The following is a 16,802-nucleotide window of genomic DNA, read 5'->3' as shown; positions in this document are numbered from 1 at the left end:
TGTATTTATAGCTCAAGTAGAAGTTCTATCTGTCTGAGAGCTGAATAATGGATCTTTTAAAGGAAAAAACTGAGGAAATGTTGCATTTAAATGCAGATTTTATGACTTATTTTGGCCCTCACATAACTAAGGCTCAAAACAAGAAGTCATCATGACCCTGAGGAATCCTGTCCGGATTAAACCAATGACTCACGATCGTTTCATTGCTGTGAACAAACTCTTCATTCAAACCTGTGACAGGATCACCGTGTTCACCGTGTTTACCCCGCACATGTTCAGTAAACCTATCGTTTCTTTTTTTCCGCAGCCGTTTCACCCCCCAAATGCCATAAGCAACAGCGTTCATTACGCATATAGGTGTATATCCCGATCGCCTAGTTAGTGCTGTTTATTTTGTACATGTTCGTTCAGCCCCGCCCTGCAGACGCGCCGACACCACGCAGTTGCGTAATTTGACAAGCCAGCGCAAAACAGGGAGAATGGAGATTTGACAGCCGTCGCCGCGCCGCTTTTTTTCCCCCGTTGCAGATTGCAGTTTTGTTTCGAAACAAAAAAAAAAAACAAGAAAACAAAACCAAAAAAAAAAAACCATATGCTTTGATTTATGCCTTTAAACATCTCGGATAGTTAGACACAGTAACATCTGCCTCTATATGGCCGCTGCTGTGAGGAATAATGTCTGGGTTGCTCCGGGGCAGCAGGACGCGCAGTTTCTCCACAGAACCACGGACCGTCTGAGAGGTGGAGATCACGGACTGTGTAACACGAGGGATGCCATCCCGGGAACTTCGTGCTTTCATGATTACAATGTGGTAGGGAGGAGTGCATATTTTTTATATATATTTTGTACAACAGCATCACAGTGTTTACTGTGGCGCGAGATCCTGTGCGTTTTTTTTCGTGGCAGCAAAACAGGCTGTTTTCATTCATGTATCTTAATATTGAGATATAGGCCGATTGGCGTATGGTATACAACATGTACAGCAGCTAAAAAAAATCCTGCGTTTCCGGATGAGTGTGTGTGTTGATGCTGACATGCAGCGAACAGAGAGCAGGGACAGGGTTAGGGGCTGGGGATGTGAGACGCTGCACCACCCGCTCCTGAAACTTGTGAGGAGGGAGATGCACAATATCGCAGCAGAGCAACTGGATATATACTCATTTCAGCCATGTATTGCAGAAACAGCTCAGACTGGTGCGTCTTTGCTGAGCAGCGGTGTGTGTGTGTGTGTGTGTGCGTGTGTGTGTGTGTGTTGTTGTTGTTTTGAAACGCACACAGGCCCCAAATGGGTCTTTTATGATTTTAAACAGCACACATTCCACACCACACCTATAACTCCCCAATCTTTTTATTTATTTTTGCAAAAACAACAAGTAAAATAATGAAATCAGAAAGAGTTTTTCCAGAAAGAGGCTCTTTCAAGAAATCCACGTGACCCTGAATGAATAATCTGGTAATCTGACTATTGACATTATTATTATTATTAGCATATTCCATTCAGATATTTCTAAAATTGTGTCTACATTACACAGTTCTGTGAAGCAAAAACTCCATAGAATGTTAATCTATTGTACAATCTGACGACGTGACCACAATCAGAATACTCATTCACATGACTGTGTGTTATTTAAATGATGTGAGTCCTTGAATAGTCCATAGTGAATTAACAAAAACATTATTTAATTGACTTTTTGTTTTTCCAGGGTAAATCAGAGATGGACAGCTACCTGTCTCCACAGCCACAGGAAGCTGTGAATTCCAAAATGTCGTGCAGGGACGGCCCTCTGATGCCAGAACCACCTTTCCCCGAGGACTTCGCCTCGCCCTACAGTGTCAACATGAGCCTGCTCCTTCCTGACATCACATACCTGCACCCGGGTCTCTGCAGGACTATGAGGCCGATCAAATCAGAGCCGTCACACTCCCTGACGCAGAGCAACGGGGCACCAGCGACACTCCCGGGTGTTCTGAGCACAGTCGCAGACACAGCGAGCAGTCATTTTTACATCAAACAGGAAGTGCCTGACTTCCAGGATGTTCCCCTATTTCAGCTGTTGAACTCTGATTTGGAGCAACTTGTCCATGGATCTCAGCTGAACTCGCTCAACATGGCACCGTCGTGTCTTCCAAATGGGAACGTCCACGTAAACCCGGTGCAGAATCCTGCCAAGCCCGCGAGCGGTCCTCAGAGCCGATGTTTTCAATTCAGTCAACACTTAGGCCTTCAGCAGAGACCAACCTATCTGCCACCGTCTCCTCCAAACTCTGAGCCTCCGAGTCCAGACCGGAGGAAGGGGCTCCTTCACAATCTGTCCCCACCTCCCTCCTATGAAGCCAGTATTGCCTCTAAGTTAACTTTCCACACCCATAATCCCATTGATCCGGGGCAGACTGCCAGTGCCGCTCCAATCCAAGGTGCGGACCAAAGTTCCTGTGCCAGGGTAATCCAAAATCCATGCGTCGGACCAGTCCAGCGTTCGAGTCTGTCCTCAGTGCGGACGACACCGGGTGTCGGCCCGCTGTCCCCGGTGTTGGCTCAGTCGGCTCCTGCTAAGTACAACAGAAGGAATAATCCCGATCTGGAGAGACGGCGGATTCACCACTGTGATGTTGCAGGTGAGTGTAAGAATTAGTGACATCTAATGGTGAGGGTGCAGATTGCAACAAATGAAGAGTTCCACCGCTTTTCCTTCCATTTCCCAAGAGCTTTAGGGAACTACGAGGACCTTTGTTTTTGATTTGCACAGTTAGCCTCCACGCTCAAAAACAAAACAAAGATGGTGGCCTTTATAAAGCAAGGCTCTTGCATAGAATAACATGAAGCTACAGAAAACCAAGTAATTTTGATTCTAAAGCATTGGTTCTCAAAGTGCGGCCCGGGGGCCAATGGCGGCCCGCAGAAACATTTCTGGCGGCCCTCAACAGTTGATAGTTTTAATCCAGGAGCTACTAAGCTTGTTAAATGTTTATTGGACATAACTGGATACAGACCAATAAGTGTAAACAAAAATACTGGGTATTTACCTGGTTTCTATATGGTGAATTTTAGTGTATTATTGGGTTATAAGCTGGTAATAAGCAGGTAGCTACAGCCCCCAATTACTAGCTATTTACCCAGTAAATATATGGTAACAGAAATGTGTTACTTGGTATTAACCTGTAATTAGAAGGTAAGAACAATGGCCAAAATGCTGGGTAATTACCCAGTATTTTGGCCATTTATAATTTAATTATAAAGCGTTATTATATTAACGCTTATATTACTTAACGCTAAACTGTAGAACTGCAATCTGGTCATTAAAATGATTACAAATGGGATTTATTTCTGTTTTTTGGCGGCCCTTAGTCCAATGTTGGGTTCCTAAATTGGCCCTCAGGTACCAAAACTTTGAGAACCCCTGTTCTAAAGCAATTAAACACTTATACAAACACGCCTATTGGGTATTATATTCAATGTCTGCTAGTTAAACCACCTAAATGATTTGGCACTTGACCTTTAAACTTTTACAACATACAGTACTGTGTGTATAGAGATATTTAAAATATAAAATAACTGAACAAGCTCTTTTTTTTTGTTGTTGTAGGATGCAAGAAAGTTTACACCAAGTCTTCTCATTTGAAAGCCCACCTACGGACCCACACAGGTAAAAATATTTTTTTTACAGTTGCATTCTTATTTTGGGGTGAAAGTGATGAGCGTTGCCGGGCAGAAAAAATGCACTTGGCATGCAGCTGCATTCTGTCTACTGACAGACCTGGCCCACATCTCACTGCTGTCAAATCACATAAACCCCTGCAGCTCTCATAAAGGGGAGACAGGGAGAGCGACAGGACACGCTGTGATTAATGGCGCCCAGCTGAGGCCGCGGATCAGTTTTTTTCATCAACAAAACTCTCTTTTAAGAGTCGTTTGAGACGTGAATAAAAATGTTTTAAATAGTGAAAAAACGAAGGAGTATGTGTGAAGATATTTGTTGAGTGATTTCCTTTTTTTTTTTTTTTTCTCTCTCTCTGCGCTGAAGGAGAGAAGCCTTACCAGTGCTCGTGGGAGGGATGTGAGTGGCGTTTCGCTCGCTCCGATGAGCTGACTCGACATATGAGGAAACACACGGGGGCAAAGCCGTTCCAGTGCGGCGTGTGCAGCCGCTGTTTCTCCCGCTCTGACCACCTGGCCCTGCACATGAAAAGACACCAGCGCTAGAGAAATCCTCCTTCAAGACAAAGAACTCATTTCCATACCAGCAAAAAGCTGATAAATCGGAAAAATAAAAAAATAAAAACTAATAATGTGGATTATTCCACTTCTAAGCAGTGCTGGCACCACAACTAATTGTAAAAAGACTCAATATAACTGTTGCCTTATTTTACTTCCATGTGTGTATCCCAGTACTTGGGGATATTTAAAAAGTTAGTCAAAAACTACTACTAATAATAATAATAATATTTAATGTTACTCTCATAAGACTTTGTTTTACTGCCAACACTTTTTCAGGAAATATGAAATCATGATTTTCAAGTTTTTCAAGCTGTACAGATTATATATTTACACGTGTTATATGGGCATTTAATGAATGGATAGCAAACTGCCATATAATTTAAGTGCTAAGAGAGATCGAGTAATGAAGTGGGAGGTCAAAGGATGTGTTGTAACGTGATTGACAGAGGAAACAGAATTCATCAAGTAGTGCATCTCATAATGCTATTGTAATATCGGGATGTTACAAACAAAACTAGACCAAGATAAACGATTATTTATCTGAACTGAGATGTTAATTCTGTACTCACAACACTGTGTTTTTCAGCAGAGATTATCAGCTAGAAAATCAGCTCAACTTGTTTTGATGAGCTGATTTCGCCTCGCGTTAACAGCCACGCAGCCATTTTACATTTAACAACCGTGTTTGAGAAATTGCTCGGACATATTTTACAACAGATTTACAGAGTACGTGACATTTAAGCAGTAAGTCTGAGGTATTTATTTATTCCTCCCCCTCTGGAAGTTGTCGTTCCTGATTTTGTTCTGGTCGTAACAGGATCACAACGTTGAATCACTGGCGGTTTTGTCGTACCTTGAAGTGGTTTCAAACTGGTTTCTTTGAGCGTTAAGATATTTCCTTTCATGACTCGGACTGAGCACGTGCCAGTCTGAACACATGTGAAAAGCTTCTGGTTTCTTTGACTATGATCAGTGTATTCAAACACCTTTGAAAGTGCCTTTAACTGCTTTTTCTTCTTTTTCTCCTATTTTTGGAAGGATGACAAACAAAATGATTCTCTATGTTGGCTTTCCCTTTTTTATTTCTGCAGCAGATCCATTTCTATTTATGACCAAATTAATGTAAAATTAACCAAATTGATTTTGGAAGTTTCTATAATTTGTTAAGATGTATATTTTGTGTCTGATCATTGAGGACACAATCCATTGGTTGTTGTATAGCTCTTTTGTATTATTATTATTATTTTTTAAGCAAAGCCTAAGAAGGATCAATTAAAATATTCTCACAGTCTATTCTGTCAAAACTCTCTCCAGCCAAGGTATAGCAGCTCAGATGGTGTATGAGCCCGTGAAATACTGCAATACTTCTTCAATATACATATACACATATTTTGACATGTAAAGTTTTACAATACTTTGTGTCAAAGCTTCAAAAACATGCTTAAAAAGCTGTAACCTACATTGGTAACACTGCTCTGAAGCCACGTGACTCTCATAATGCAAATAAAGGTTTTGCGTTGAAAATGATATCTGTGAAACGTTTTTAATGTCTGACGTTTTTTTTTTTTTTTACTCCGACATTCTTGTGTGAATCTAGTCAAAACATTTCACAAAAATAAAACAAGGCGCATCAATCGTGGAGCCTTTAGATTTTATTTGGCCACAAATGAACAGTATTTTATGATCTTTACACAGTGTCTTATTGTTAAAAATGCACCTCAGTGCTGAGGTTGTGAAATTATCAATTATCTTAAAATAATCTTATCTTAGTTTGGGTTATTATTGTTTTCATTCTATTGTCAAATACAATCTATACTAATTAAAGGTGCATTATGTAAAAAAAATCATAAAATCCTCCTCATATGTCACAGAGACTCAGGAATAATGTTCATATAACAAACTGAACTCACCAACAACAACAGTGCAGACAAAATAATTTGCATTAAAAAAAATATTTTGCAGACTGCAAATCATGTTTATGTTTTGAAACCATGTTTTGGCGTCACGTGGCGCCACCTACCGATCATTGCAGTCAGTAGAGTCTCTGCTGCCGAGCAACCACGGGTTGCCAGTTACGTCAGAAAAAAAACGAAACCTAAAAGACCTCGGTGTCTTGAATTTGAATGTAGTAACCGTTTTTGGCCACATTCTTACATATGGCACCTTTAATAATTTGACCAGTGCATATAAAATGGTGCTCTATTATGTCATTCTTTGTTTTTTTTTTAAATAATTGCTGCAAATATGTGGACAGTTTCAAATGCCACGGCTCCAAAACCTCCACTGACTATCTTATTTATTTTTGTAAATGTATAAAAAGAACGATATGTGATATTGTATCTGTATTAATTTAGCGCTTTTCTAGTCTCGATGACCACTCAAAGCTGCTGTACACTACAGTTTTTTGCCATTCACACCCATTCACACCCATTCACTCATACAGCGCATGTCGGCACAGCCGTCAGGAGCAACGCGGAGCAACAACGCGGGGCAACGTGGGATTAAGTGTCCAAGGAAAAAATCGACATGTAGACTATAGCGAAAGCCTGGAATCGAACCCACAACCTTCAAGGTTGAAAGACGACTCTCTCTCTCCCACTGAGCTACCACAATGTTTTCTTACAAATATGAGAGAAAAGAGGAAGAGTAAATAAACAAAACAAAAAAAAAAAATTCTTAAATGTCACATAGAGTGGTCCTGTTGCACATAAATGTTAGTTATAGAGGTCTACTTACATATATTAACTTGTTTTTATGGTCAAAAACCTCCTAGTTTCTGTAAACGAGCCGATAGAAATCCTCTTTTCTGACGGTGTTTTTCAGCCGATGTTTCAGAGTGAACTTTCACCCCCAGAAGACAGAGTCTTGTGATTGGCCAGTACTATCCAGCACATCCACTCTCACAAGCGCAGCGCCCCCCTCTGGAACGGTGGATGCACTGCTCCTCATTATCAAAACATTGTTTTAACAGTGTTTAAAAATAGCTTCTTCACGACTCCCCGCCGCAGTCCCTTTGACGACTTTAAACCGGAGTCAGACCCAGAGTCAGAAGACACTGTTGCTCGTGAAACACCTCCACAACGGACGTTATTCTTCTTCTGCGGTTCAATGTACGCAACCGGATGTGCCCGGACTAGTGCCCGGAGCAGGACGATCGGCTGTTCAGGAGAACCGCTGCTTACGTAACTATTACGGGATTTTCAGTGATCTCGTTGAGCCCCGAGATTACAATAAAACACAACGTTCTCAGCAGTGGCTGAACTGTTTGTTTCGAACCGTCAGGGCTTCATAAACAAGGTAATGACGCAGATACACACCACAAAAAAACAGCGATAATAGGAACTTCCGGTCTAGTTCCGCTTTAATGTTTTATTGATGCGAATTGTTTGCACAGTTTGAATAAGTCAGCTGCGGTTTTGTCTGGTTTTTTTTCCACACATGATTTGATCTGCTCCTGCAGGAATGCAGTTGTACTCACAACAGTGCAAACAATTTGAAATGTGATCAAGATCACCTCTTTGTGTGTGTGATTTATTTATTTATTTATTTATTTATTATTACTTTCAAGTGCCTTAGAAATGAGTCACAGCAGAGGTGCTGACAAAAACCACAGAAACCAAAAAATGAGTCTGAGCTTGTCCTGAGCGCTGAGGGAGTTCCCGGCGTGGATTGTTACTCTATCGCCCTCATTTGCTTTATTGTACTTTACTTGTACGGTGCAGCTTACACAACAGTGCGAGTAATAAATCACCCGCGTGATATAGTGCACACCAAAATGCTTAGCCGAGTGGGAATTGAAGCCTTGTTATTGTAATCATTGGAATCCGTTTACTGGCAGACAGACCCCATTCATCCAGATCCATTTATAATAGAGCGCCGTGCAGGATGTTCTGGGCGTTTTTCTTTTAAGTGCAACCTGTTCACAGAAACACTTTTTCACTCCGCGCTATGTTGAAACATTCAAAAATAACTGCAAACGTGCTAGAGTCGTAGCACGTGTACGTTTTTAAATAGACCCTTTTTAAATATCAGGAATTTATTTATCGTTGCGCCAAATTTTTCCCCCTTCCCGTAGTGATCGGATTTACTCTTACTGTGCTGTATATATCAGCTATCCTTCAAAATGGCCGCCCTAATACCAAGATTAGGTTTGCGAATACCAGTGAACACGACGACACGACTCAGATGTCCAAGCGACACCTAAACCACATACCGACACAACCACTCGGTCATAGATAGCAACTTTTTCCACACCGGCGTACATACAAAATGCAACTTTATTAACCTTCATGCCTCCATTCATATTAATATACATGTATATGTTTGAACTTATTTTTTAATTTCACAGCTCCATCCATATGAAAAATACAGAGAAAAAGGCAAAAAACACTGACTGGATACTTAAACAACTCTTACAGAAAAGAAAAGAAAAGCGTAACTGAAAAAAAAAAAAAAAAAAAAAAAAAAAGGACAACCTGTTCTTTAAGTTTTGAAAAATATCAGGAGTAAAAATTTCTTTTACAGTTGTGGAAATTCCGTGAGCAAGATCTCCCTTTTTGAAGCGATGCTGAGCAATATCACAATTCTTTTAAAACAGTAAGAATGAAAAAAAAAAAAAGGATCTGAATATATATACACTACACTCACTTTACATAAATACAGGAACAACGATTACTGTACGTAATATCCGCAAAACTTGAAACATAGGCATTGGCTTCACTACGTAAAAAAATTTAAAAACCAGGTAAATCAAAAGCAGATGTTACACAGAAAGTAAAAATAGATATTGAACCGATAGAACGTGTAAGATCGTTATTCATAAACAAAGGCCTCACTCTCTACAGCTGGAAATCGCAGCCACAGGATTTTTTTGTCCTGCGAGTACGATTCCTCATTATCTTTTAATGGAATCGCTCTGTTGCGTGAACGTGCTGAAGCTGAAACATCAAGAGGCCTTTGTCACTCACTTTTGTTCCCGTAGAGGAAAGGACTTATTGCGAGCAAAGTGATAATGCAAGCTATAAACAGCCTGTGAACGTGTTATGGGAGGATGCTGCATTTGACACGACGGTGTAAGGCTCAGTGCGAAAAAGAAAGTTAAACGTTAGAGGTCCGACTTGCATAACGTTGTCTGTGCTTTTTTTTCCCCCCTCCCCTCTCTGATCCTCTCCTCTCTTTTCAAAAAATTCAGGATTTCTCCCTTCAAATGTATCAATTTGAGCACACGTGATGGAAATCGAAACCCTGCGCAGAGCAGTCGATGTTACACGTTTGTGATATGAGGCACTATTCTTTATTATTGCATAACTTTGACCCTGGTTACCGTTACAAAATTATGCTTTAAAACGAGGAAAGAGAGGCTGAAGGGAAATACAATTCACCCTGTCCTGTGGAGACTTCAAGTCAAATTGAATTTGTTTAAAAATGGGTGTATTAAGGCATGCAACGTCACATACTGTTTAGTAGAGTACATGTGTTGTTGATATGTGCTTGATCGATAAAGATTTTCTCTTGTCAAAGGGTATGGCAGAATAAGAACACAGGGAAATCGAGTACCTTAATACGGTCAATGTATATAAATATTTTGTCGATTATAGCAAACACTGATTCAGCCTTGGGAATAAAAATCATTTGATCGTGAACTTTTTTAACCGCAAAACAAGACACACACACAAAAAAAACAAAACGTTATATAACACCACATGTGATCATTTACATGATGAATTCCATTAGCCCCGTTTTTCTGGATACCAAATTAGATAAATTACAGTCTCTGGAAAAAAAGACTTTACATGTATAAATGTATTTCCTGCATCTACTAATCAAAAGCCCTATTTTTCCGATGTATATACAGGATGTAGAACTTTGTAATCAATAATTTTTCATCTTCACTATCACATATATTACAACATTTCAAAAGATCCTTTTTACAGAAGAAAAAGAGTTATATGCAATGATGAAGTGCCCCTCAGTCATCAACAGATCTCATACATTATATGGATGATATATATATATATATATATATATAATATGAAGATGATTACTTTGTTTATAAATCGACATCTGGAAATAAAATAATTTGAAAATCATACGAAACAAACAAGGTGCTGATATGCTTCTTTTTTTTTTTTTTTTTTTCTTGCCAAAATGTTAATACAACTGGGCATAATGACGCTGTGCACAAACAATATGCATAAATAATGATAAGATACACTTTCACGGGGGAGTCACATACATTGGGTGAAATGTGTGGAAATCAGTTCCTGGATTTGGCTACTTTACTGAAATGCAGGCTGTCCAATGCAAGTGTGTGTTTGTGTGTAATGTGTGTTACCTTTGTAGGACCTACCCTGGCATATACACTGACCTTGTCAGGACCAGTTGTCCCCACGGTGACCAAGAACTGGTCCGAATGAAGCAGAGCCTTGTTAGTTTAGGGCTGCGATTTTAATTGTGGTTAAGTTAAAGTTAGGGATGGTTCATTAATTGGTTATGGTTAAAGGGATACTTCACCGATTTGAACGTGGCTTTGTATTGCTAGAATAGGAGTAGTATTTTTTTAGAAAATGTGCTTCCCTCCCTCAGTTTTTCCTTGAGTTGTAAAAAAATCTGTTTTCCATTTTCAAAATTTGCCCTACTGTGATGCAGAACGCGTCATTTGACTCACAGTAGGGCACATTTGGATAAGGGAAAACAGATTTTTTTACAAGTCAGGTAAAAACTGAGGGAGGGAAGCACATTTTCTAAAAAAAATACTACTGCTATTATAGCAAACCAAAGCCACATTCAAATGGGTGAAGTATCCCTTTAAGGTTAGGGACAACATTTTGTTTAGGCTGTGCAAACAAATGGAAGTCAATGCAGTGTCCTAAGAAGAATTGCTGTGCAAACGTGTGTGTGTTTGTGTGACGTGTTGTGTACTGTAAGTGCACGGTTTTCAAGGTGCAATATCAAAAAAAGTTACCACTTCCTTTTACTGGCTTCGGTCCAATAAATACATTTAGCAGCACTATGAAATGATAATATGAGCTGGTTTGATATCTCAAGTTTATGTCTGCGGCTCTTCCTCAGCGTAACAACATTGGAAACACCTGCAAAAAAAAGGTCTCCTAATATGAGTATTAAAACAATGAAAATTAAGCTTCCTGATTAAGGTTGAGTGATGTTCTCTGTGGTTATATTAGCCAGTAACTGCATTAAAAGTGGAGCCCTACTGCACATGTATCATATGGTGTATGTATGTAATACGTGTACGTCAGGGGTTCTCAAAGTTTTGGTACCTGAGGGCCAATTTAGGAACCCAACATTGGACTGAGGGCCACCAAAGGGAAAAAAAAAAGAAAAAAAACTGAAAGAAATCCAATTTGTAATAATAAGAAAAATTTGACAAAATTTTTTTGGAAAAAAAATGTTTGGTCCAAAATTTGACAAAAACGTTGTACAATACTATGGCGTCCCAAATTTGACAATTTTTTTCAAAAAAAATTTCGGTCCAAAAATTTGACAAAAACGTCACACTATACTATGTCGTTCAAAATTTGACAAAAACGTTGTACAATACTATGACTTCCCAAATTTGACAATTGAAAAAAAAAAAAAAATTTGGTCAAAAATTTTACAAAAATGACATATGTGCCGTCCCAAATTTGAATTTTTTTTTCAAAGAAAAATTTGGTCCAAAATTTGACAAAAATTACATATATGACGTCCCAAATTTGACAATTTTTTTCAAAAAAAAATTCCGTCAAAAATTTGACAAAAATGTCATATATGCCTTCCAAATTTGACCATTAAAAAAAAAATAAAAAAAATTCCGGTCCAAATTTTGACAAAAAGGTCATACTATACTGTGTCGTCCAAAATGTGACAATTTTTTGGGAAAAAATATAAATGCCAAAATTTGACAAAAACGTCAACGACATAGTAAATACAGTTGTACAGTTTACACTTATTGGTCTGTATCCAGTAATGTCCAATAAACATTTAACAAGCTTAGTAGCTCCTGGATTAAAACTATCAACTGTAATTCATTGCGGGGCCGCCAGAAATGTTTCTGCGGGCCGCAGAATTGGCCCCCGGGCCGCACTTTGAGAACCAATGGTGTACGTGTAATATTTGTGTATGTGTAGGTGAACGTGTGTGTGATTCTTACTTTTTTTTTTTTCTTTCAGCATTTGTACAACAACCACAGCCAAATCGCAGGCGAACAAGATAATAACACATGAGGTGATAACTGTTCAAGTTTGTTTGAGACAAACAACATAAAACAAGAGGAAATAAAAGGAACTCATTAACTAAGACACGTAAGTTTAGAGTCTTGCGCTGGAGCTACAAACCAATGGGTAACACAGGGGGTGTTATGATACAGAAAGAGGGGCCGACCTAGAAACTTCTCCTCGGATACTGACATTAGCAAACAGATCTAAAGAGGAGGTTGACGCTCCTTCCTATCGCTTTGTTCAGAATGTATTGCTCTTCTGTATTGTACGTCAGGTACCGCGCGATCTGCGTAACACTGTAGCTGGTGTCAATGTCAGCTTATGGTCAAGTGCTGCTGTGCAAAACCACCGACACAACTTTCCTTCCACTGTGGAGGAGCCCAGTTGAGAAAACCAGAGCTAAATATTAAAAAAGAGACGGAAAGCGTGAGACTGTAAGGTGCCTCTGTTATTGTATGTGTCTCTTCACATACTGGAAAAATCTCCTCTGATTGTTTCAAAGTGAACTGTACATGAGGGGTTGTATTTTTCAGACATGAGCATGAGTCATCAGCAAGAATTAATAATAATAATAATAATAAAAAAAAACAACGTTGTGGTACTGAAATCCTTTTAGATTGCACTTTACTGATTGCTAATCACAGCACAAAATCAACCAAAAACCAGAGAGGTGGTGTGTTTTTTTTTTTTTTTATGGTTTGCTGGCAATGGGAACACTGAAAGTCCAGAGTTTGTATAGCTTTTTTTTTATGGGAACCATCCGACAGAGCAGCAGACTCCAGGTGGCGATTCATCCGTGATTAAATGGCGCCCTCTGCTGGTCATAAATTAGACTTGGAGGAAGGCTTGACGAAAATACTGCCTGTAACTCCGAACGAAGCCCAAATCCTTTGCTGTAATCCAGTCCAGGCCTAACCTTTCTGCTCGCACAGTAAATCCATTCCGTTCAATCGGGGTCTTTCACATTATGAATGCTGAGAAAAGCAGCAATATGGATAATATTGAAAAGAAAAAAAATGGCCAAAAAAAAAAAAAAAAAAAAGAGGAAACATTTGCGATTGCATTTTTATACTTTTTTTTGTTGTTGTCCAAATGAAGAGTGCGAGTTCATTTTTTAAAAATCAAAATGAAACATTCGTGAACAGTACTGTAAAAGACAGTTCCCTATTATATTCCAATGACAAATAAAAGATCCTGCCGTCTGTTCCTTCCAACCCAGAGAGGATCCAGAAGTGACCCTGTTTTTTTGCGCTCCACAAGCTCTGTGCTCCTCCATGTCTTCACTCCTTCAGACAGATGAGAGTATGTGTGTGTGTGTTTGCGTGCGTGCGTGTGTGTGTGTGTGTGTGTGCGTATGAGTGTGTGCATCCAGGCCAGCTGAAAAACATCCACAGGGAGATCCTGCTCACCCCGGCTGCTATTGTGTTATACGTGCGTGCATGTGTGCGTGTGCGTGTGCGTGTGCGTGTCTCATCTCTGCCTCCTCGCGCCTCCTCTTTATCACTCTCTCCGTCTTCCGTTTCACACCAGCATATGTCTCCGTCGGTGCAGAGCCAAGTGGTCGGATCTGGAGAAGCTGCGGTCACAGTCTGCGCACTTGAAAGGCTTGACCCCCGTGTGTTTCCTGTAATGCCTCGTCAGCTCGTCTGAGCGGGCGAACTTCCACGTGCAGCCGTCCCAAGTGCATTTGTATGGCTTTTCCCCTGAAGTGGGAAGAGACGGGGAGGAAAAAGGAGAACGTGCATTCAATAGCTCGCAGATCATGTCAAGTCTAAGTGCTATAAAATTATGGTAAATTTTCTCTTTAAAATGTGTGCGCGAAATGATTAAGCGTCAGTCACTTTACATTTTGCTCTCTTACTCAACTTGAAAATGAAGGTCCCTACTTTCTGCTTTAACGTTATCTACATCACAACATAACTTAAAAAGCACAATTAAAGTATCATGCACTATAATGCATTATGTACTCTGTATATTATGTACATTATGTTATATTATAGCATATATATATATATACTATGATGCATTATGGGCATCAAGAATCCAGGAGAATCCAATGTAAGGAACATGAGGAACAACATATGGTTACCCTGGTCTCAGTCTACAAACTTACAACTAAAAATAAGTAAAACCAACACAAACATAGCAATATGGGGATTAGGTCAATTGCACACTTTAAATCATCGGTTCTCAAAATGCGGCCCGGGGACCTATGGCGGCCCGCTGAAACATTTCTGGCGGCCCCGCAATGAATTACAGTTGATAGTTTTAATCCAGGAGCTACCAAGCTTGTTAAATGTTTATTGGACATTACTGGATACAGACCAATAAGTGTAAACTGTACAACTGCAATCTGGGCATTTAAATTATTACAAATGGGATTTCTTTCTGGGTTTTTTTCCCCCTTCTTTTTTCCTTTGGCGGCCCTCAGTCCAACTTTGGGTTCCTAAATTGGCCCTCCGGTATCAAAACTTTGAGAACCCCTGCTCTAAATTTACATTTTCTCTACATGTGGCCCTGCAATGGACTGGAGAACTGTCTAGGGCAGGGGTCTGCAACCTTTAGAATGAAAAGAGCCATTTGTGTCCCCCATTTTATCCTTTAAATGAAGATAAAATCCCATGTAAAGTTGTTGTTTTTACACATATATACTATATTTAAAGAACTATGTTGATACCAAACCTCTAAACTGTAGAAAAACGACTTTGAGATGAATTTTTATGAACGATTATATGTAGTTTATGTCTGAGAAAATCTGCCTGGCCTAAGTACATGGACCTAAACACGGACAGGACTCCAAATGTGAACTTCTTCATGTACGCATTACTTCAATGGCTTTCAGGGGAGGTTTATACAATTGGATGTGACGGACAAAATATCAAAAACACTTTTATTTACGCCTTTAACCCGACAAAAAAGTGTGAAAAACATGAAAAGTTTTTCTCATGTGGAGGATAAAGTGGTAGAAGATGGATGGATGGATGGAAGTATAACCAACAAATCAATCAATAACAGCAACATTATAAAAACAATTGATTCCAATAGTGAAAGCTATTATCTTCTTTACCACTGAGCAGCTACTGATTTATAAGTGTTGCCGTTTCTGTGTGTGTTTGACTTGGTACAGAAGACAAAAGACCAACATTTAAAACAGACAAACTGATCCTTTGGTTCCACGATCATCAACTTTAACGGGTTTCTCAAGAATATATACGTACATTTAGAGCTATGTTTTATTTGGCTGCCTTTGAATGACTGGTGTTTGCGTTCCAATCAAGATACATTGAAATGAAAACAAAACACACTTATCATTACTGACCTGTATGCGTCCGTCTGTGTGCTTTTAAGTGGGAGCTTTTGGTGTACACCTTATTGCAGCCCTCAAAGTCACATCTGTGGATTCTTCTCTTTTTGGAATCTGGTGACTCTGACCTCCGGGGGCGCCGTATACTGTCAATACTGAACGGGGACATGGAACTGCAACAGGAGAATAAGAGTCAGTGTTAGCACGGATTTATTGAATTGACAAATGCAGGAACAATCACACAAATTAACCGACTCAAATTGCAAATTAAACAAAAAAACTTGACATTTGAATGTGTTATAGAAAAAAGGAACCGAGAGCTGACCACAGCTGCAAGCAAATTAGGATGTGATGGAATTAAAAAACCCAATTTACTGTTTCTGAATTTCTGATTTATTTTCCTTTTTTACATAATTTAAGTAACTTCAATTCCTGTACAGATTAATTACACACTTCTAACACAGTATGCTTCGTATACATTACAATACAGCAGAGATAAATGCCACATATCATGGTAAAAACCCTGGCTTTGCCAGCCAGCAGGTGGCAGCGCAACACAGCCATAGCGTGACTGTTAGTAGACGAGGTAAAGTGGCTGATATATTCATTTTGCTCCCAGACTTTCATCAATCAGAGGTGGATACTGTCTATTTCACAGTGTTTTTTTCACAGTGCAGTTAATGACTCCTGAGCTACTTCTGCCATCAGTAAAATATGGCACAACATTTCCTTTCCAATAGGTAATCCATATTACAGCTGAGTATATCATTTGTCACAGCGAAAGAGCTGTAGCCCAGTAGCAAAGGTGTAAAGGTGTAAAGGTAAAATCCCGTCTCCAGCCAGCAGGGGCACGGCTGAGTATGGGCTTTAACACTCACACACTTTGCAAGTCCCCGCTTTGCTTAATATTAAAAGAATAAAAAATAATAAATGACCAGAGTGTCTTAGACATGATTTTAGCTTGATTTAAAGCACGACAAAGACGGGACCTGAAAAATGTCCCCCGCCCAACGTGAGTCCCCTGTTTGAGGGTGTGTTACAACACTTAAGTCCCCTGGAACA

General features: G+C 39.5%; 2 protein-coding genes across 2 annotated transcripts in view; one reads left to right on the top strand and one right to left on the bottom strand.

The window, feature by feature from the left end:
- Positions 1 to 653: 653 nt before the first annotated feature.
- On the top strand, positions 654 to 4,202 carry klf5b (Kruppel like factor 5b; the record flags this gene model as incomplete). Its single annotated transcript, XM_083889174.1, has 4 exons — positions 654 to 812; positions 1,705 to 2,617; positions 3,586 to 3,645; positions 4,024 to 4,202. The coding sequence occupies 4 exons, from the start codon at positions 654 to 656 to the stop codon at positions 4,200 to 4,202; spliced, it is 1,311 nt and encodes a 436-aa protein (XP_083745300.1).
- A 9,755-nt stretch (positions 4,203 to 13,957) lies between these two features.
- klf12b (Kruppel like factor 12b) overlaps positions 13,958 to 16,802 on the bottom strand; it is a gene marked incomplete at its 3' end in the record, with an annotated part of 48,867 nt that continues 46,022 nt past the window's right edge. The window contains exons 5-6 of the mRNA XM_083889176.1: positions 15,756 to 15,913; positions 13,958 to 14,139 (exon numbers count right to left, since the gene is read on the bottom strand). Coding sequence (XP_083745302.1) covers positions 13,958 to 14,139; positions 15,756 to 15,913 — 340 coding nt within the window. The remainder of the gene's footprint in view (positions 14,140 to 15,755; positions 15,914 to 16,802) is intronic.

The sequence above is a fragment of the Microchirus variegatus genome (assembly GCF_963457635.1).
Source record: "Microchirus variegatus genome assembly, chromosome: 5".
In the NCBI taxonomy this organism is placed as follows: domain Eukaryota; kingdom Metazoa; phylum Chordata; class Actinopteri; order Pleuronectiformes; family Soleidae; genus Microchirus; species Microchirus variegatus.
The sequence above is the reverse complement of the archived record's forward strand: the minus strand, read 5'-3'. Positions and strand labels throughout refer to the sequence as shown.